The sequence below is a fragment of the Pleurodeles waltl genome, chromosome 12 (assembly GCF_031143425.1).
Source record: "Pleurodeles waltl isolate 20211129_DDA chromosome 12, aPleWal1.hap1.20221129, whole genome shotgun sequence".
Lineage (NCBI taxonomy): Eukaryota > Metazoa > Chordata > Amphibia > Caudata > Salamandridae > Pleurodeles > Pleurodeles waltl.
Genome location: NC_090451.1, coordinates 48,026,084 through 48,048,134, shown reverse-complemented (window position 1 = coordinate 48,048,134; position 22,051 = coordinate 48,026,084). Strand labels below are relative to the sequence as shown.

General features: G+C 45.6%; 1 protein-coding gene across 1 annotated transcript in view; it reads right to left on the bottom strand.

Annotated features, from left to right (window-relative positions):
• INSR (insulin receptor) overlaps positions 1–22,051 on the bottom strand; it is a 296,954-nt gene that overhangs the window by 64,199 nt on the left and 210,704 nt on the right. Inside the window, exon 3 of the mRNA XM_069216634.1 lies at positions 2,761–3,082. Within this exon, the coding sequence (XP_069072735.1) occupies positions 2,761–3,082 (322 nt within the window). The remainder of the gene's footprint in view (positions 1–2,760; positions 3,083–22,051) is intronic.

Sequence of the window (22,051 nt, the reverse complement as noted above, 5' to 3'; positions counted from 1 at the left end):
ATCACTCAGATGTTAATTTCAATATTTTGTTGTGTTTTTTTAACATAATGATTCGCTTTAATCAGCCCAGTGAAAACAGCACAGCTGATGGTCTTAAATGTGGCACTTAAATAATTGGTTTTAGAAATATGTCCTTTTTTGGTTTTGTTTACCAGACAGCGTGAGCAGCCTGGCGGTGAAAGACCTACTGTGAATTTACAGCATGCTTACCGCTTGCCCACTGGGTGGCTTTCTTGTCTATCTCATTTGCTGGCTTCTTATTGGACAGCTTGCCTTCCGCTTGTTTTGTTTATCCCACCCTTGGAGCATAGCCTCCTTACAATCTTTTTGACTGTGTGACATTTATCCTTCCACTGCTAAAATTTAGGAACTATGTTTTTCATTTTTATTGAGCACTCCATGAGATGTGTTTTGTAGCTCTCTCCCCCTTGTCCTGCATGACCTCCACAAATTGCGTGACCCTGCGTTATGTTGCTCTCCACCCCACCTAGCTTGTGCGTAAAAGCACAGCAACGAGGTTATTTTCTGCTGGAGTACAGCTGAAGAGGAAACTATAAGGGTTGTTTTTGTTTTATCTCTTGCGATCCACATATTGCATGAAAGCAGAGGCCTGGCCACTAAAAGGCTTCTATGATGCTGAGGAAGGGCAAACTGCTGCACTCACTCCAACTGAAGTTTGAGGCAGAAGGTGTACTTAGCATGGAGGCCCATAAAACGTGCTCCCTCTGGTACTAGAGAGGACCAAATGGCTGCCTCCTGCGAAAAGTAGATTAGTTCTTGGCAACCATTTCAAGTTAGATTCAGACACTTCCTTTTTCTTTTAAAATTCTATTCAAAGTAAGCTGAGTGAAACAAATTTGAAAAATAAACCAAGTCGTTTATAAGGAATGAAACACTGAATTCTGAGTATAGTTTTTGGGATACCATAAGATATGTGCTTGCATTTGATTTGGTTATTTGTTTTCTTTCCCTTTACTATTATTATAAGAATACATTACTTACGAACATTGGCAAAGCCAAGAGGTCAGCACTCCAAGATGTATTGACTTTGCCAAAGCTTGTTCTGTAATTCTTTCTTACACTCCAATCTATATACAATTTTAGAATTTGAAATAAAGAGGAAAATAAATTAAAAGCTGACATATGGGGGAAGAGTTTTAACAGCGTCTCCAGTGGGAGTACCACTGTACGTCACACTTGGTGCGCTCTGGGTCCCATGAGAGAACTGTGGCACGATTATTTTTCCATTTTAACCTCAGGGTAGCGGTAGTCTCCCAGTGTCCCACCTGCTCCCCACAAATGCCTTCCTGGGGGTCAGTGTCTCCTGACCTCCCCCTCCTTAACCCATTTTCATAAACTATTTCGGAATCCACAGGTTCTTTAAAGGCAGCAGGCCTGGCTTTCCCGCCAGCAGCAGGAGCTGCAAAATGAAAAATAAAACCGATAATTAACAGTGTTTATTATTGTTTTTATTTTTCAGGGAAGTGGGCCACATGCAACGGCAGGGATGGAGGGGGGGTGCACTGTGCACTCCCCTCAGTGCGCATGTATGTTTGGGCGGACATCTTGGGCCAGCCAAACAGACATGCGCACTGGGCTTTGTCCAACCCGGCACTGGTTTGCCTGGTTGGACAGAGCAGGCAGATGCTCTCACTCTGCCTCGGAGCACCCAGCCAGGGCGCTCTAGCTAATCCCAACGCTGCTCTCATGCGAGAGCAGTGTTAAGATTGGTCACAGGGCAGGCTGGGAGCCTGTGCCAACAGCCGGAGGACCAGGTGCCAGGAGAGAGGCAAGACAGTGGCGGCAGTGGAGGGAAGTTTATTTTTTTATTATTTCTTTATGTTCTTGTGCCCTGCCCCACCACTTTTCTCCTACAGGAGCCGCCCTTGAAAGGCAGCTGAAACATTTTGCTCAAAGTTGTGGTCAGGCAATCAGATCATTCAGTACAGTGGTACCGAAATGGCCGGCAAGAGAAAAAGCTTTCTTGGCCAATCAGAACACGCTTTAAAAAAAAAAAAAATGCACAGCAGGACTCCTGCGGTAACAACCGTCCTGCGGTACCTACCTTCTTCACCACTTTAACCTTTCGTGCCCCTCCTTAAATGCCGATTCTTGGAAAAGCCTGAACGGATTTACATCATTTCACAAAAAACTCACTTTCTGATTAAACTTCTAATTTTCTGCAAACTTTTTGTGTAATTCTGATTAACTGTATTTTCTGTATTGAAGAGCAAAGTTTTCTATGGGAATTAACATGGGAAATCGAGGTTTTTAAACCCACTCTCCCTTTTTCGTGGACCCCACTTGACGAATCAGCACAAAACTCTGCAAGAAGGAGCAGAGGTCAGGATGCCTGCTGAAGATAAAACTTTAAAACATTGTATAAAAGAAGTAGATTGTTAAAGCCAAGATGCCAAAGGACTTGATCAGAAGAGGCATAAAGCCACACGGTAACAATTTTGGAAATGTAGACAGATACACAAGCCTAATACCACCTCGAGATTGCACAGGATCTCAGTACAACCACAGAGGATGAATAAATTCTCAATTCAGGGACCTAGTTTGAGCATCCTATGTTGAATTATTATGCTGGAGCTCGGTAGCTGTGTCACTTTGGCTAATACTGGTCCCACCCCTGGTATAAAGTTCTACATAACACATTTTCAGCAGAATGAGATAGCACTGAGAAGCAGTACCCTCATGGCGTTGCCCCCTCATGCCCACCACGCGGAGAAGCTCGCTCAGGCCACGCTCACTTACTTGGTGGAGTTCATGGTGTAGCCGGACGGGCACTCGGGGAGGCACTCGTCCTTATGAATGACATACTGGTGGCAGTCAGGCTTGCGGAGGTTCTTGCACTTGTTGTGAAGGTCCTGGCAGTAGCTGAAGGACACACAGCGCCAACCCTCGAACTTGTAGGTGTTGGGCGGGCACTTCTCCAGGCACTCGCCGTTGTACTGGAAGTAGCGGCAAGCCACGCACTTCTTGGGGTCATTGGGCTCGTAGCAATTCCCCAAACACTGACTGTGGCAACACTGGTTATCCGGGGTGCACCCATGAGATTTGCATTCAGCTGGACAAACTGTGAACGAAGGAGAGAGACAAGCAGTGAACATCAACCAACATCCAATGGCATACATTGCAAAGTAATCAGATTACATTTTCAGAAGTAATGCTCGCTGAAATTGACCACGCAATGCGCCAGCCGCAGGATCCCATATCCAATCCAGCGTTGACCAGGGCAGTGCACAGGGCAACTGCTTATTCCAACCTCCATGGCAAGTGATCATCTAGTCCAGCAGAGATGTGCTAGATGGGGTTGCGGAGACATGTTCACGCTCCCTCTGTCCTAGTGTGTCTACTCTGCTTGGTGTCGCAGGGAACCGAGGTTTGTGGAGAGGGGTTGGCAGTCACCCCAAGCTGAGCTCTGCAAGTCCAGACCATCAGCAGGGGTCGGCCGAAGGGCAGTGACTGAACCAGTCATCGTGACCTTGGGTAGGGTGTGATGTCCCTGGTACTGTAGGAGAACGATGGGGAAGTTGTCCATTTAATCCAGGTTCCAAGGAACAGAAGAGTGATGGACACCCCGGGTTACCATGACACTGATAGAATGAATACCCAAAGGGAGAAGAGCTGAACAGACCTTTGACCATATCACGCACAAACCCCAGCCTCACCTGTGAAGGGCTCCACCAATCGAGGGAAGCAGCACGGCAGAGTGGGCCTATCACGAAGGCCGAGGCAGCCAGGTCCAGCATGCAGCACCGGCCTTTAGGTCTGGCCTAGAGGCCGCCTTAACTGGCTCACGAGACTCATGTTTTCCAAAACTGGGGCTTTAGGGCAGCCCCCTCGACCGATTGGTCTGTTCGGGTGTAACACAGCATGGGCAACGGCCACCCCATTTCAGACGCGTGTTCGCTTCATTGAGAGTGACAACATTTTACAAGAGCACATATACATGCCCCCCCCCCCCCTAAAAAGAAGTGTATTTAAGTGTCGGCTTGGGAGGCCGATCTCTGTTTCTATTCCTGTTTTATTTATTTTTTATTTATTTTTCCTACAGACCATTCACCCCACCCCCCAACACCCGCACACACACACGAATGCCACCTGTAGTCAATGACATTTTTACACTTTTCATGTCGCTGATATGAAAGCCCAAAAAACAAACAAACAAAAAAAAAAGGCAGCAGGCTTCTCAAGGCCAGGCCATCTGGCTTTGCCAATTTGTTGTACATATTATATTATATAGTTATACATGTTCCCAAAATGCACCACTTACACCAATTCAAACCTTCAGAACCACCGTTTTGCTCTTTAAACCCCTATAATCTCCTCAAGTAGATATCAGGGGCCGGGAGAACGGGGTCCGTGTGATTTGCCTCATAATTATGTGAATTATGCGACACCTGTGGCAAGTGTTGGGCTGGAAGAGGTTAAGTAGCGAACAACAGCTGGCCAGGTCACCAAGAGCTGAAACATCAGCATCTTCTCCTCCCAGACCGACGTGATGACGCCCGGCGGGCATGGAAAGAGAAGAGGGCCTCGCGCTGGCCCTTTAAACATGGCGAGACTGGGCCCAGAGTGCGCTGGATGGATCCCCACTGGTGCTCGCTGGGTGTAGAGTTCAGCACCGCAGCCATCAACTCGAATAAAAACACATGCATGATAAATTGGAATAAAATCATGGAAGCGCCCATGTGCAACTCTGTCCTTCGTTTTCTCTGATTTAAAACCCAGCTGGTTTGGCAAAAGTAAACACTTCTGCCCTGCGAGGTCTCAATACTGTACCACTTAACTATGGGGGTACCACGTGCAAATGTGCCGCCAATGTGCCCGGGCGACAAGGAGTCCCTTGGCTGCAGGCATCGAGTATCTCGTGAACTGACATGGGCAGGAAACGCAGTTTATTTTTTCTGCCTCTGGAGCGAGGCATGGGACACAGTCGTGTATTTTGAAACAACACCAGAGGCGCCAAACAAACAAATATTTCGCGGATTTCCTCAGCTCTACAGACCTTTGGTGTGATTAGAAAAGAGACACTTCCTACACAGCTGTTTTCTAACTGGCAGAGCTCTGTGGCATTTTACAATCCAAGACAATACACGTTCTGCTCATATTTTTCTTATGTGTTGCAATTGCGTGTTCGAGTTTGCACTGGTTTCTCTCTTGGTGCTGATTTGAGGAGCTGTTCGCGGATTTGTTGGCTGACAGCGTGGCCAGCAGAAGGGCTCTCTACACCCCTCAGAAAGCGCCACATTCCTGTGTTCAGGAGCAGCGCAATCTACCAGTCAGTCCTCAACTCTTACAATCTTTGGCCCCTCTGCTCAAACAGTGCCCAACTGCCTTTAGCCTTGGGCCCACCCTGATAGGCTATCCAAAATTCAAAAATGAGAGTGGAAAGTAGCGGTTCACATGCGGCCCCACATCCTTAAATACATTATGTTTAGAAAACAGAGGCAGGACTTTCAATGCATATAAAGTTGGAAACGAGTTTTTTTTTTTGTTGCAGTAGTTTTGCAGAGTTTACTGCTATGGCTTCACGTCCTGGCCACGATTTTGCCATCATGTGGTCAGGCCTCTTAAAACATTCTGTTGTGCAACCATAAGCACATCTGAAGAGACTGGCTGTGATGTCACTCTAGAGCTGCTAAGCAGTCCATTTCTTATAAATTACATGGTGATCGATCAATACACCAACTACACAGACGTGTGTAAAACTCGCTGGTCAGAGATTTGTACCGCCGGCAGGGCAGACTCCGCCTATCATCCTTCCAAGAAGGGTCTGAAGCGTACTAGCAGGTAAGATTAACGTGCTTTTTATAGTTCGAAATCCTGCAACAATTTGGCAGCAAACGCTACATTAAAAAAGAAAAACAACACTTTCGTCGCCTGGGAGGAAACAACCCGTGAGGTTTGTGACCTCTAATCATACCTCCTGGGGTCCAGCACTTCCTCTTCGAGCCGCTATAAAAATGTAAATTAGGAAATACGCCCTTGCTTGTAACCTCGCGGGCAGAGCATCCGTGCACAGTCTCTAAACCACTTGCGCAATCCGTGGACTTCGTGCCTGTCCTTTGGACATTGTGTCATCTCGCCACGAGGTTATTACTGTTTTTTTCGGCCGTGACAGCGCTTCAAGGCGAAGACTTCCGCAGCCCACCTCTCCACAAACACAAAACCCCGGACGGGCATCTCCAGAGCTCCGGCGGGCGCTGCCCTGTTGCAGGGTCCGTAACCCGAGCCTGAGGTCCCCGATCCCGAGTTTATTTATGTGTTTTTAAACCACTGTTTAGGTGGCCTGGGCAGCGCTTGTTATTTATAGCCTCTAGGCGCTAGGAAAGCCTGTGCTAAGGTCTCGCTGCTTCCACGAGCCTCCCTCACAACACTTACATGACTGCACTCGACGCCGCCCGCTTCCAGATTATTTTTTATTTCCCGATACGGGGAAAAGACACGTTTTGCATTTTTGAAAGTTCAGCTGCTAGAAATGTTCCTTCTCCAACTTCCCCATCCTGGTGGAACGGGTCCAAATTCCGATTAAAGCCGCGCCTTGAGCTTCTGTTTGTCTCGAGAGAGTGGCAGCAGTAAATATGTTTATATTATAATAATAAAGCGCTTTGACAACCGGGTGAGGGCTCCGCTCTTCACTGTATGGGCATACACAACACCTAAGTGTGCTATCGTCAGACACGCGACTGACACCGCCCCAGCAGGGCTGGCCCTCCAGAGGCAGCGCCCAGACTGGGAAGACACTCATTCTGCATGAAGTTGGGGCTCCGTGGCTGAGGACATTACAAGAAGTGGGGAAGCCCACCTCACGCCCCGAGGGGCCAATAAAGACTACTTGGTGCCGAGGCGAAACCCTGGTGTCAGGAGTTGAGCCGAGATTCACGCGCAGATTCTATCGCAGAGGTGTCCGACACGTTGTACAGTGCGGACCCCCGAATAGGTCAATGCATCGTTTTGGAGGCGTCGAATGTAAATATATTGTATTTGGACAGCATCGCACTGTGCCATGGTTGCGCCCGGCTGGACCTACAGTGGAGCCCCCTCGGGCCCCCCTTCAACGGGCCACCTTCTGCTGCGCCGGTTCCCACATATCGACGGTCCCAGACAGGTGGGGCCGGGGCGCGTTCCTTCACAAGGGCTCCATCCCGGTGGCCACTTGCAATATGGTTAAGGAATAACGTTAAAACAAAAAAAACACATACACATTTACGAGGAAGTGATCATGCGAGTGCCCCGTAAAGAAAACTCATTGTAAATTTTTATAGAGAAAAATATCTTGAAAGATCTTTAAAAAGTAAACAGGTGATGACTTCCAGGTTCACGGGGGCTGGGCGGGGGCAGAAAGCTACCAATTATGTACAAGCATTGGCACAGCCAATAGGTCTCGCCTTTGGGACCTCTTAATTATGTAGACATGCAGTACATTACATTGGAAGATGGAACATACCGTAGCTGATGTTGTGCAACTACTGGTGAGCCCCTAGAAGGGTCACCCCAACATATCAAGACTTTTCAGTCATAGTGTAATAAGGATGTTACGTTGGCACCAATCTTGGCCATAACTGCAGTAAGGAGAGATTATTATAACATATACAATTATCATGTAAACCCAATAAAACTGTATCAGAAATAAACTTTGTGTTTGTGCATTCCTTCATACACTTGGCATTAGACTGTAATGGTGAGACCAGCCCCTAGAGGGCACCATAATCTAAATAGCATTTGGAAGAAACATTGTCATGGTACCATATAGTCAGCCCTCTAGAGGGGACAACCGCATGAAAAAAAGAATAGGCGAAAGCAATGCACTGTAATCATATATTTAGCCCCTAAAGGGTATAATAGTGCATTACACATTTTCAGGCCTAGGAGGCCTAATAGAATATTATTACAAACACTGCCCTTGGAACACAAACTACTCCCAGCTGTGAAACAAAAGTTTTAGCCATGAGACACCTTAAAAAGGCACTCAATGGTGGGAGAGGTTAATATTTTAATCTAGTGTGGGGACCCAGAGATGACCTACATAGAAAGAGCATGTGGTTGTCCTTTTGTCCTAGGGCCACCACATGATGAGTTATGGGCAGAAATGTTTTGTAAAAGGAATGCCCTGCAAAGCATTATGGGGGAGTTTCCGAGTGCAGCGAATATTGTAGTATCTTGATTGTAATGCTCAGAACAGCCCCTAGAGGGCACCACAATAAAATTAGCATTCGTAAGAATAAGAAACTAGGTCATGTTAGAGGGCATAACATGAAATCAGAATAGAAAAATGTAATGCAGTGTAACCATATATATAGCCCATAGAGGGCGTAGTGTATCACACATTTTCAGGCCTACTAATCAGCCCCTAGAGGGCATCATCACATGAAGAGAATGGCAGAAAGCTGTTTGTATTATTACAAAGATGGCCCTTAAAACACAAACTACTCCCAACTGTAAAACAAAAGTTCCAGCCCTGAGAGAGTTAAAAAAGACACTGAATAGTGGGAGGGGTAATTATTTTGCACCCCCCACCAACCTAGTGTGAGGATCAAAAGATGACCTAGACAGAAAGTGTGTCATGCTGAACGCTTTGATGGTGGTCCCATTGTCATAGGAACACCACACAGTGAGTTATGGGCGAAAATGTGTTGTAAAAGGAATGCCCCGCAAAGCATTATGGGGCGAGTTTCCAAGTGCAGCGAATATTGTAGTATCATGACTGTAATGCTCAGAACAGCCGCTAGAGGGCACCTCAATAAAAATACCATTTGTAAGAAACATGCTCATGAAACCGTATAGTGAGCCCCTAGAAAGCATAATCACCTGAAAACAGAATGGTAGAAAGTAATGCAGTGTAACCACATATTTAGCCCCTAGGTAGAGGGCATAGTGCCTTACACATTTTCAGGTTATTACAAACAAGGCCCTTAAAACACAAACTACTCCTAGCTGTAAAACAAAAGTTCCAGCCATGAGAAAGCTCAAAAAGACACTGAATGGTAGGAGAGATTATTCTGGGGTCCCCCCAACCTAGTGTGGGAACCCAGAGATGACCTAGACAGAAAACCTGCATCGTGCTGAACGTTTTGGTGGTGGTCTCACTGTCGCAGGACCACCACAGGCTGAGCTATGGGCAAAAATGTTTTGTAAAAGAAATGGCTCGCAAAGCATTATGGGGCGAGTTTCCCAAGTGCAGTGAATACTGTAGTATCGGCTCTCCCACTGTGAGCCGCGTTTAGGATTTCTGTGTTTTTTCTGTTTAAAATGTGCCAGTTTGTATATTTTTCGACTGCTAAACTTGTACGTAAGTGGTACTCATGTAAAGCGCTCCTCTGATAGAGTTTGCGCTATATGAAACGTCAAAAAAATATAAATAAAAAAGAACCTCCCTCTAGCATGCAATGTTTGGGCGCAGACACCACAAAGAAACAGCGGCATCCCAAAAACAAGGAAGAGGAAGAAACAACATACAGACTCTGAGCGCTAAGCAGAGAAGCAAAATAAAAAAGTAGTGCACCACACTAAGGTAAATGGCTGATCGTGCAATAATCCATGTAACAGGGTCAGTCTCCAAGGCAGTAAGAAAACCACCTCAAGGTGGGACAAACCTAGAGCATTCTTCTACGATATCAAGGGAATTTTGAAAGGCAGGCCAAGGAACAAATGAAAGTGATGGGCGTGAGGTGGTTGTGGTTAAAGCCCACAGAGTAGATTACAGCATGTCGAGAGAGCAGCGCATGCAAGATGCTAGGCTCAACCTAAAAAAAACAGTTTGGGGAACACTACATTTAAGAAAATCTGTGCCAGCATCCCAAATCCTGGTGCAGCTAAATACAGCCACAACCCTCCGACCATCCAATCTTCACGCTAACTTTAATCAGAACCCTAACCACAAGCCTCACTGCCTACCAACCACCACCCACCCAAGCCCAAAATATAACCCAGCCTCTAATGCTTAATCCAACCCTAAAGATATCTTTAATCATAAACATGATCCTACATCCATCCTGGAACATAACCGTAACCACTAAAGTTAACATAATCTTGCACAAGCCAGATGAAGCTAACTCATGGCCAGAACCAAATCCCTACAAGGCTGAATGATTAATCATGAAAAATACAAAGTGACCCACAGTTTGTATTGCTTAAAGCAAACATTCTTCATTTTGATTCCTCCCCATTTTGAGAGCCCCAATACCCCCAGACTAGGTCTCCAGTTGTACGCAGGTCTTACTGCTATGACGCAGGTTTGCTGCTTTCCTCATTGTGGCGTCTTGTCGCGATAGAGCATCAAGTCTTCACTGGGATTTTCGGATGCACCGATCTGGGAAGCCTCACTCACTCCTCTGTGGGGTTTAGATATCTATGTAAATAACTCCCATGTTTGCAGCTTCAAGGACGATTTAACAACCTCCCACGCCCCCTTCTGTTCTTTGCTTCTTACCTCAGCGCCTAGAAAGCAGCTCAGATGAAGAACTGATGGCCACAAAGTCACAAGCAACCTTTTGGGATCTAATGTATATTTTTTCAGATATTTTCCAAAAAACAGCAGCCAAAATGAGAAAGTGGCGATCACCCCCACGACATGCCCCGCCTACACTGTGACCCGGCACGGCTCCTCCCCATGGCTGACTGTTGGACTGGCAGTGGTGATCACAAGGTCAGACACCACCTTCCCGGCTGTGCCCTGGCACACCTGCGCACAAAGGGTTACTAGGCTGTGGGCTCAGTAGTCACAACATCAGGTGCCATTATCTGAGCTGTGCCCAGGCACAGCTTAACTTGGCAGGTGACCATGGTGAGGATTCAAGTGTCAACATAATAACACGCCGGCTGAATGTTACTTGTCGGCTGTCGCTGAGCTGCAAACGGTTAGTCGCGACTTTCTGCAACATCCACCTTGCAAGAGCATTATCCATCACTTGCTTAACTGTACTCACATTTTAAAATTTTTAGGTGGTTTCAATACACTCAATTTCTAATCAAGCATTCCTAATTCAAATTACCATCAATAAATACTCTCTTTATAAATCAAATAACAATTTTAGAATCAAGCATCATGGCCTGTGGTGGCGCATGTCAATCAGTTGTCGAACATTCAGAGGAAGGGGACGGGTCCTTGAAGACAAACTGAATTAAGAAGCCTCTTGGATCTCCAGGGAGGCCAAACCCCACGATGAGCTAGACAGCACCTAGCAACTGCCCCGGACAAAGTTGACCCTAAATGATGCAAGTGGGCTTGTAGTTTCGTTCAAGGGGAGTTCACACTCCCACATTCAGCTACCGACGATCTGGAGATCCACCTACTCAATTCACAACCAACCTTGAGTTGTGGATCCCCTGCAAGGAAGGCCTAGCACAGGGTTTTTTTGATGACTAACGGGAAATGACAATTTGAGTCCTATATCTGCAAATGGAGTTATAGTTTCTCTTTTTGGATGTAATCAGAGCCCCAACCAATTGTAACCGTCCCTGGAATTTTACCAGCTCCCTTGCAGCGTACCTGGAAAGCGATTCCTCGACAGCAAATCAGATATTGAGCCAAATCGTTCAGGTATTAGGCGGCGACCGCAGCATAATCCCTTTCCCTTTGAAAGTCCTTGGCTTCAGGAGGCCGTGCACAAAATACCCAATCTCATCTAGCCTTCAGCTCAGTTTTCTGCACGACTCGGCAAGGGTTGTTGGCATTTCCGTCACTATGGTAACTGTATTTTTCAGACACCAGTAAAACCACACAAATGCAAACCTAGTTAAAAAAAAAAAGTCATACCTGCAGACAGAAACGACTTGGAGAACAACCTATGCTGTTCAACTTAATAAATATACCATCAATGGCAAAAACTTGGTCCAGGTGAACACAAGGTGTGATTTTTACATCAGGTCCTGGAGTGTGACAGTGTGGCGGGGAGGAACATTAGGGAGTGTCCTGAAATGGTACAGCCCACCGCAGTGCACACAGATCAACAGGCACCTCCTGACATTTCAGAGCAAATATTCCTTGACGCGCTGTGTTTTCTACAGACCCTATACAACACCCCTACAGTCCAATTTAAGACCTTCGGCAAAAAACAGAACCAAAGTGTCCGCGAGGGACGATCCATGCATTAGAAGCACAGGCCACAAAACACACCATTTGAGGGTTAGTGGGGGGGGGGGGGGGGGGGGGGGGTGATCTGGGGGTTGGCACAGGGTTCTTTGGCTTGTCATAGTTGGACATCATCTATGGCAGGTTCCATAGCCATACCAACATGGGTACCGCACCTGCATACGCACTTGGCCTTATCTCAGGGACCCTTGACAAAGAGAGGAACACAAGCCGACATATCGGCAACACTATGCTTTTCAAGAGCACTGTCAAATACAAAATTAACCGACAACAGTAACACAAATGTGACCACAGAAAATATTTTTAAGCCACCAGAATAGAGGTAGGGAAGCAACAAGCTTGAGTTTATTGAACTTAGGTGGAGGCGGGGGGGAAATTGAGACAATCCGTGTTACTTATAGATATGTTACCAGGTATAGGCAAAGGTTTATACAATTTAAATAGTTAATTTTGCGAGTACAAACAGATAAAATACTCATCACAAACAGATAAATGTAAAGGATTGCCAAGGGACACTTATCAATAGTTGTTAAAAAATATATCCTAAATTTTAAATATATATCTTTTTTAAATTAATATAATTTCCCTGATTCGGTAAAAGACATTTAAGCTTGTGATATTATACTTTCCACATGTAAAACAACCTCTCATTCAGTCCATCTGGGATGGAAGGAGGCAGCCAAACAGCCAATAGGAAGGTGACACTAAAATGATCCGTGGGTTGGTCCACGATGCGATTGACAATGTATCACACCAATGCCTGAAGACACGTGAGCCAAAGCAGCCAATGGCTGAAGGAGGCTGAACCAAACCCATTCAGTGTATGTTTAGAATACAATGTTCGCCGTGCACTGGGACAATTAAAAAAGAATCCTTGCAAGCCTGACGACTTAGGGCGAAGGTGCCTCACAGAAATCCTGCAGGGCTGGTTTCATGACAGATTTTCAGTCTAACCACAGACTACATATACAAGGACCATTTGGATTTATTCCAGGTACATTTATTTTTGGTGGATATCCTGAAAATCTGAAATGGATGGAGCCCTGCTGGGCAGAACTTGCCACACACGATCAAAAGCTTTATTTTTCAGCCAACAAAAATACTTTCTGCTTCTATTCACTGAATCTGAACATGTTTAAGAAACAAAACTCTGCCACGGGCTGAAATCCTGCATTTAATACGTTAAAAGTGAATTATTCTGCACCCGTGCTTTACCTAATGATTTGTGGAATCTTGGCATTTTGTGATAATATCGGAATATATTTTTCTGTGCAATAGCCACATTAGGCATTAAAGAGCAGTTCAGCGAGCCACCAGGTTGACAGTTTCAACAAAAATGTCAGGTGCGTGTAACCACACCTACCTGCAGACACTTTGCACCTAACTGTGTACTGCAGTGGTTCCCAACCTGTGGCCCGGGGACCCCTCGGGGTCCGCAAAGCTTCCTCAGGGGGTCCGCGACTGCTTAGAAATTTAAATATTATTGACAGATTAGGTCCCTAGCTTTCACTATGACTTAGTGGGGGGGTCCCCGGAATCCAATAATGATTCACTGGGGGTCCCCGGGTCCCAGTAATGATAAAGTGGGGGTCCACAGAAGTCAAAAGGTTGGGATCCACAGTGCACTGTTTTCAGGAGAGCGAGAGGCCATCTTTCAGCGGGAAGGTTGTAATCCACGATCAGTTTTTCCTGCAGGTTCCAGCCCCGACTTCTGTACACACTAAGAAAATCCTATTGATTCACTGCGGCAGACCAGGGCCCGCACTGTCACGAGAGCCCGCCATGTCCGGGGCAGAATTGGATTTTTCATCAATCCTTGCATTTAAAAACAAGACAAGGGAGATCTCGGCCTGTCCACACGTCTGGAGTTTAAAGGCAAAATAAGCACATTCTTAGACTCATGACCAACGTAAGTATATATTTCCAGCCAGTGTTTTTAGGGCTTGTGAATCCGGAAAGCGCTTGTATATACTGGACTAATTTACAGAGATAAAATGAGATAAACAAGGAATATTCCATTTAAAATGAGGGGGGGTGGTTAAGTCAACCAGCGGTCCAATGGGTCTTTTTTGCTTTGAATAATTTCGACATAGGGCCTTAAAGCCTCTGGCCCAGTTTTACCCCTCAAAGGTTTGAATACCCCAGACACTATGTGCTTTATTTTATCTAGCACTTGTAGAGTGGATGGGTGCCCCCAGTGTGCGGCACTCGAACTGGCCAGTGCGGACACAGATGGACTTGTACGTTGGTTGGAGGGGCGGGGTATGTCCCTTGTGCACCTGGTGAGGTGGTGGTTAGGTGCACCAATGTTCTAAAGGTCTATCTGACTGCCCAACTCATGTGTTTCATGCAGCATTTGATCTACACACCTGATCAATCAATGAATCGTAGCACGGTCAGTGCCCTCCTCAGTTGTTTCGCGGAAGGTCTCCATGCACAGTAAGGACAGTGAAGTCTTCGGACGACATCCGTCGACAGTCACTGGCCTGTATAAGGCAGAGGTTGACCTACAAGGCTTAGTGGGAAGGATGATTCTGTGTCTGAAGAAACAAGCAGTGCTGTAGGGGACAAGTACTCTACAACCTGGTGAGCTGAGGATACCCCAGGGATAAACAAAAGTTCCTGGACTCGTTATGAAGTGACCAGCTGACTATACCGAATGAAGGTAAAATGGGGGGGCAGGGGCACCGGTCCTAATCAGGGTCACTCAATGCGCTGCAAGGGTTCCATGGAGGCCGGCCACTTCCATATGTATGGCACTGGGGATGCAGGACTCCAATGGACGATAGTCTACCAGGGCCTGTGAGGGTCAAACAAACTTGCTGCCGCGCCCTAATGTGCTTATGGTCCAGGATCCTTCCACGGTCCTGCTGTTCCGATGCACGGGGGTGCACAGAGGATGGAACGGTCCAACAATGGAGGTAGGCGAAAGGCAGGGATATTTCAGGACTTTGGTCTATTCTGATTTCACCGAAGCAGCTTCGCTTGATCCGAGTCTCTCGAAAGGGTGCAAATGAAGTGTGATTAGAGCTCACAGCTGCTAGACGTACAACACGACCAGTGATATGTTCTGTGGTTTTTTGCACAGTGCACCATTCACTGGTTGCTTGGCTTCTTGGCGCTGTTGTGGATTCTCAATGGCAGCTATCGTCTGCAAGAGGGTAGACTGACCACTAGACAAACTGCGTGGACTTCCTTCATATCAGTATACTATTAACCAATCATTTAGAGCACCTAGAAACGCCTGAACACAAGAGATATAAAATGCTGACCACTAGCAGAAGACATTTTTAATTGCATATTGCTCATGAAACCGAGCAGTATGCAAGGATTTGCAAAGACACGTCATTGTGACGCGAACGTATGCCCACTGATAACTATTTTCTGCTGCTGATCGTTACAGATGGAACCACACTGACATCAAAGAGACCTGTAGCCGAAGAGATAAGCTTTTGCCTGCATTACAGATAAACTGCACAACTTCTGCACAAGTCTTACCTCGTTCTTGCCCAAAACAGACACGACATAGGAAATGAGGGGGGTTTGTAAGAGGCCAACACAGTACCACCTCCCTGCCAGACTGTATCCAGAACAAAAGCACTTGTGGACCCTGGTTCAGTGGAAACACACTCTGTGTTCCAAGAGCCCAAGAGTTCACGTGATGACATTTAAATTGATCAGAATATTTCCATACTATATTGAATAAATGAATTAAAGGAGAAAGTCTCTGAATGACGAATGCGTTTTCTAGCGAGGAAGTAACACCTCGTGCACATTGGGTACCACACTTCACCATCGGGGTACAAATATTCTGATGAATACAAACACCACTTAGAAGCTAGAGTCCTTCCTTGGAACACAGAGTGCCTTTCCAACCTAGTCAGAACCCACAAGTCCTTTTGTTTCAGTCTTGTTCTTCGCCAGCAAAACCACCGGAACAAATCAGTGTTAGCATTGAGTTTAAGAAGTGGTTCACAGAGATGAAAGAAGCAATAGAGACCTCAATTACCAACCAAGTAATCACTGGAAATCAGCTTGAAATGGAGCTGGAGTTACTAAAAATATTCTGCTGCTTCACAGAAGAGAGCCGCACCAAACTGGACTGTTTGTCCACCAGAAGGATTAAGGTGGATTTTCCAGGGAATTTCTTTGATAGGTCTTAGCTTTCGATAATGTGCGTCTCGCGACGTACAGCTGCAAAAATGTAGAGCTGCTCGCTAATTGGACCACCTGTCACCATGCTTAAAGAAGGCGCTGGATGAAGATGTTCACCGCTCTTCCTTGTTTAAAAGAAGTATGGAGAAAAAGGACTGTGCATGGATCCAGTTCTAAAATGCCACAGAAGAATACGGCGTGCAAGGTTATCTAGTGATGTTTAAACTCAATTTCTGAGGCAAATCCATTTTCTAGTTGATACGGCTGTGCTTCCTTTGGTTCGGATAAGCAACACGTTCTATGTATCGGGCTTCTTTCTAACCTTATTGTGGCTCCCAGCCCACACTTGCAATAAGTAACCAAAACTCACCAAAAGGTTTGCTCCGTGGACAAAAAAAAATGTAACCCTAGGTAATGCCTTCCGTTGCTTCATGATCATTTCTAAATTTTAATCATGTTGCCATTGCCCAAAGACCCATTAAGGAAGGACTGTGCAGGTCACATTCATTGAACATTAACTCGTGTGTCGCTTGTATGTACGCCCATCCACAACCAAAAACTCCCAAACCACTCTTCAGGCCTGTTAGTTTCTGCCTCTCCAGGCCTCCATACACGTGTGTAGTCTCCCATAGCGTGGAGATGGGTTTATCGTGACCTGACCGCCTTCCCACTTTCCTTGACCTGCACATCTGAAACCATAAACGCAAGCATAATCTACCAGAGTGGGTTAGAGTTAGGTTTATTGTAAGGGCTAGGGAGAAAATTTAGGTTTAGGGTAAGGAGTACAAGGGTTAGGTTTATAGTAAAGGCTAGGGAAAGGTTTAGGGTAAGGTGTACTATGGTTAGAGTAAAGGAATATGGGGAGATTTACATTTACGGTAATGGGTACCGTGGTTAGGTTTAGGATAAGGGCTAGGGAGAGATTTAGATTTGGGGTAAGGGGTACCATGGTTAGGTTTAGGGGAAAGGCTAGGCAAAAGTAAGAGTTAGTTTTAGTATATGGGATGGGATTAGTGTCCATTTGAAAAGTACTGATTATAGTTCAATACCAAAACAGGGTTTTAGTGGGAAATACGGTAAGGATAAGCAATGAAACTAGGTTTAAGTGTTGGGACTATGGTTAAGGCTGACGTTGAGAGTGGTGGGGGCATAATAATGAAAAAAATGAAGGTTAAATTCAAACCAAATGATTTTTAACTAATGTCCATTTCAGCAGAAAGGGGTAATTCTATCCATTTGCAAGCAAACGTTTCAATGGAACTAAAGGCTTCTATAATTAAATCGCTTAAAGTCTTTGTTAGAAATGGGGTTTTTGGTTGGCAGTCAGGTTACCCCCTGTCCAAGCAAAAGCCCTCACTCTAGTCAGGGTAAGTCACACACAATCCAAGATTATCCTGTGCCCACCCTCTGGTAGCTTGGCACAAGCAGTCAGGCTTAACTTAGAAGGCAATGTGTAAAGTATTTGTGCAATAAATCATACAATACCACCATATAGCACCACAAAAATACACCACACAGTGTTTAGAAAAATATATAATATTTATCAGGATAATTGTAGGTCAAAACGAATAAAAGTTGCAATGTGAATTTGTAGAGATATCACTGAAAAGTGTCTTAAGTCTTTAAAAAGCAAACAAAGTCTCTTTCAAGCACAAAGTACCTGGTTTGGAGTGGAAAATCTCCTCAGAGGGCCACAGAAGAAGAGATACGTGGAAAAAGGGTGTGTGCGTCGATTTCTCCCCAGCACACACGGACTTGCGTCGTTATTTTTCACGCGGGGAAGTAGTGCGTTGTTCTCCGGCGCGCGGACAGTCTCTTTCTGTGGATCGCGGGGATTACCAAATGTCCCGGGTCTGTGCGTGGATTCTCCTGCTTGTTTACCGGCTGCGTGTCGTTCTGCGGGGCTGTGCGTCGAAGTTTCGCTCTCACGGCCGGCGTTGCGTTGATTTCTCCTCTGGAGGTTGGGCGGCGTGTTGTCCATGCGAGGCCGTGCGTCGAAGTTCTGGTCGTCCCAAAGGCGTCACGTCGTTCAGCGTCGGTGTGCGGCGTTTTTCTCGTCGCGGAACAAGCTGTGCGTCAAAAATTTCGCCGCACGAAGCGTCCAAGTGAAAAAGAGAAGTATTTTTGGTCCTGAGACTTCAGGGAACAGGAGGCAAGCTCTATCCAAGCCCTTGGAGAGCACCTTTACAGCCAGACAAGAGTTCCGCAAGGCAGCAGTCCTTTGTAGAAAGCAGTCAGGTGAGTCCTTCAGGCAGCCAGGCAGTTCTTCTTAGCAGGATGCAGGTTCTGGTTCAGGTTTCTTCTCCAGCAAGTGTCTGATGAGGTAGGGTAGAGGCCCTGTTTTATACCCAAATGTGCCTTTGAAGTGGGGGAGACTTCAAAGAGTGGCTAAGAAGTGCACCAGGTCCCCTTTCAGTTCAATCCTGTCTGCCAGGGTCCCAGTAGGGGGTGTGGCAGTCCTTTGTGTGAGAGCAGGCCCTCCACCCTCCCAGCCCAGGAAGACCCATTCAAAATGCAGATGTATGCAAGTGAGGCTGAGTACCCTGTGTTTTGGGTGTGTCTGAGTGAATGCACAAGGAGCTGTCAACTAAGCCCAGCCAGACGTGGATTGTAAGGCACAGAAAGATTTAAGTGCAAAGAAATGCTCACTTTCTAAAAGTGGCATTTCTAGAATAGTAATATTAAATCCAACTTCACCAGTCAGCAGGATTTTATATTACCATTCTGGCCATACTAAATATGACCTTCCTACTTCTTTCAGATCAGCAGATACCACTTCAATACTGTATGAGGGCAGCCCCAATGTTAGCCTATGAGGGGAGCAGGCCTCACAGTAGTGCAAAAACAAATTTAGGAGTTTTACACTACCAGGAAATGTAAACTACACAGGTACATGTCCTGCCTTTCACCCACACAGCACCCTGCTCTAGGGGTTACATAGGGCACACATTAGAGGTGACTTATATGTGGCGAAAGGGGAGGTTTAGGCTTGGTAAGTACTTTTAAATGCCAAGTCGAGGTGACAGTGAAACTGTACACACAGGCCTTGCAGTGGCAGGCCTGAGACAAGGAAAAGGGGCTACTTAAGTGGTTGGCAAAACCAGTGCTGCAGGCCCACTGGTAGCATTTAATCTACAGGCCCTAGGCACATAGAGTGCACATTACTAGGGACTTATAAGTAAATTAAATAGTCCAATCAGGTATGATTCAAGGTTACCATGTTTTAAGGGAGAAAGCATGTGCACTTTAGCACTGGTTAGCAGTGGTAAAGTGCGCAGAGTCTAAAAACCAGCAAAAACAGTGTCCAAAAAGAGGAGGGAGGCAGGCAAAAAGTTAGGGGTGACCACCCTAAGGCTGTCAGGTCTAACAGTCTTCATATAACATTGTGTAAAAAAATGGTTGAAACTTCCATGTCTTGAAAAGCCCTTTGTAGGGCAATCCGTGCTCCTAAAACGAAGGGTTCAAAGAGGCGGACACATCAGACCAGATAAAAATGATCAAATAACGACGTGATGAAGCGAGCCCCAAATTGATAAAATATGCTGTAGTGAGTTATGAGTCAATTTCCACCCCTAATATTCTTCAACGGTGGGGATGCACTTGGATATGTCCTATAAAACAAAAGCCTAAAACTCATCTATGGGGTCCCCAAGGGATTATTGTGAAATAACTATAATCATCTACACTCATTTTACAGAAACAGAAGCAAGCCATTTCCGGTTGACTTCAAACGGCTGGAGCACTTAAGTGACAGAGGGGTTTATCTGTTGTTTGTACCAACATATGGTACAAGGTGTCCCGTATTTTGCAAACAGTTGATCATGGGACTGTGACTTCACTGTACCTTCGACAGAAACAATAGTGTCTGTGTGTAAGGGGGAGGGATGTCATTCCCCAATCACGAGACGGGTTAATAACTCGTAACGAGCCCTTCCAACTAATAGGGTTCTAAATTGAGTAATGTTCTTTGATGCTGTCCTTCCATACCAAGTTAGGAGGTAAGAGGGAAAAACTTTAATAGATGCTGCACGTAAAACAGAGACCGCTGTGTTCCACTCAGTATTGTGCAAGCAGCGCGCTGTGCACGCCCCATGTTTAGACTTTGCGTCTTAGTGCGGAGACAAGTTGTCCTCTTCGCGCACCGTTTTCTTGGTCTCTGTGATCTGAGCAATTTGTACCTTAGGATTCTCACCCAGTTGGTCAAGCGGTTAACGAGGGACCTAGGCCTGCACATTCAGTAGCCGGGTTTCCCCCAGTGAAAGGACTGTTCTTTTAGGAGATGCCTGGGTTAATGGTAACTCATCACCATCTAATATACAGCGCTCAACCACTCAAGGCTAGTTCCAGACTATGGGGTCCAACATCCAGGGACCTAGGAAGAGAACCTTATGGCTTCAATTTTTTTTACAATTTTAATTGTTAGGAATTAATCAATTTTTGATGTTTTCAAGAATCTCACCAACCAGCCTTCCAAATTGTGGTGAGGACTTCTGGTCGCCCCTTCTCTGCTTCTCTCACATTAAGGCACTCAACAATTTTTGGCAACTCTGCCATTGGATTTTCACCACTAATTCAAACATAAGGAGGCTCACGGCCTGCCAACGACACTGCATTGGGCAACGTGCAACAAGGACACTTGTGACTGGTTAAATGGGAACATCAGACCCACACGCTTTTTATGATATGAACCCTATCTTAAACTTTTGGGAGTTTTTTTTTATTTTAGGACCCAGAAAAAGAAAAAAAAAATCTGTTTAGCAAAATACTGAGGTTATGCTCGCTAGGAAAGTGTCTAACCAAAGCCATCATATGCAACAAAGATAGCCAAAAACACCAGTAGGGTCAACAGAACCTATGTGAACAGTGCACCAATATTATTTATAAAGGCAGGAGCACTGACCTGGGCCCACGTACCAGCTTATCACAAAGCCACTCCCCAGCCGGGGACCCACGTGCCAGCAGGGCCGCCAGGATGGAGATGCACAGGCTTTCCTGGAGATATAGTTCACACAGGTAGGGACTCAAATGATGTCAAAAAATTAAATAAATACATCCCGATTAAATGTGAAGGGCAGATCAAGCAATAAAAAAAAAATTTAAAAAAAGAAAATTAGATGAGCTGTTCCTTGAAAGTTAAAATGTTTTTAAAATAATCACATTCCAAATCTTGTTGTGCCACTTTTTTCCATTTACTTCGCTACCTTTAGCTATTCAAGTGCAGGTGTTCTTAGATAAGGGGGCAGCTATTTCGAAGAGGAGCAGATTCCTTTTTATGGGTGAGGACAAAGCGCTCCCTCCATTCAGTAATCTCTCTTTGGGCTTCAAACCACGCCCATGCCACGTCAGTCACTTACATTGGTTCCTGGGCTTGCCTTTTAAAATCCGCTTGCTTTCATTTGTGAAAGGCGTGCATACGTCATGCCTTTTCCGGTGTTTAGCCCGCCTACACAGCACCGGTAAACTACTAAAAACATATGAGGCTCGATGTTTTCAGCCTGGAGTCCGGACTACTTTATCTGTTTATTTTCCACGCAGCGCGATCGTGCTTCATTTTACATAGTGCGATCGCGCTCTGTTTTTTTTTTGCTTTACAACGCTAATAGCTCTAACTCGAACAAATGCGAGACCCGTTGCATTGAAAATGCTTGTTATCCAATGGGTCTTAAGGTACCAGGAAATTCACTTACTACTTAAAGTAGGCCTTTCAAATTTTAATTTTTGGTGAAGACCTCATCTTTAAGAGAAACTTCAACAATTTAACACCCAAATAGAACATTATGAATATGGTGAAAT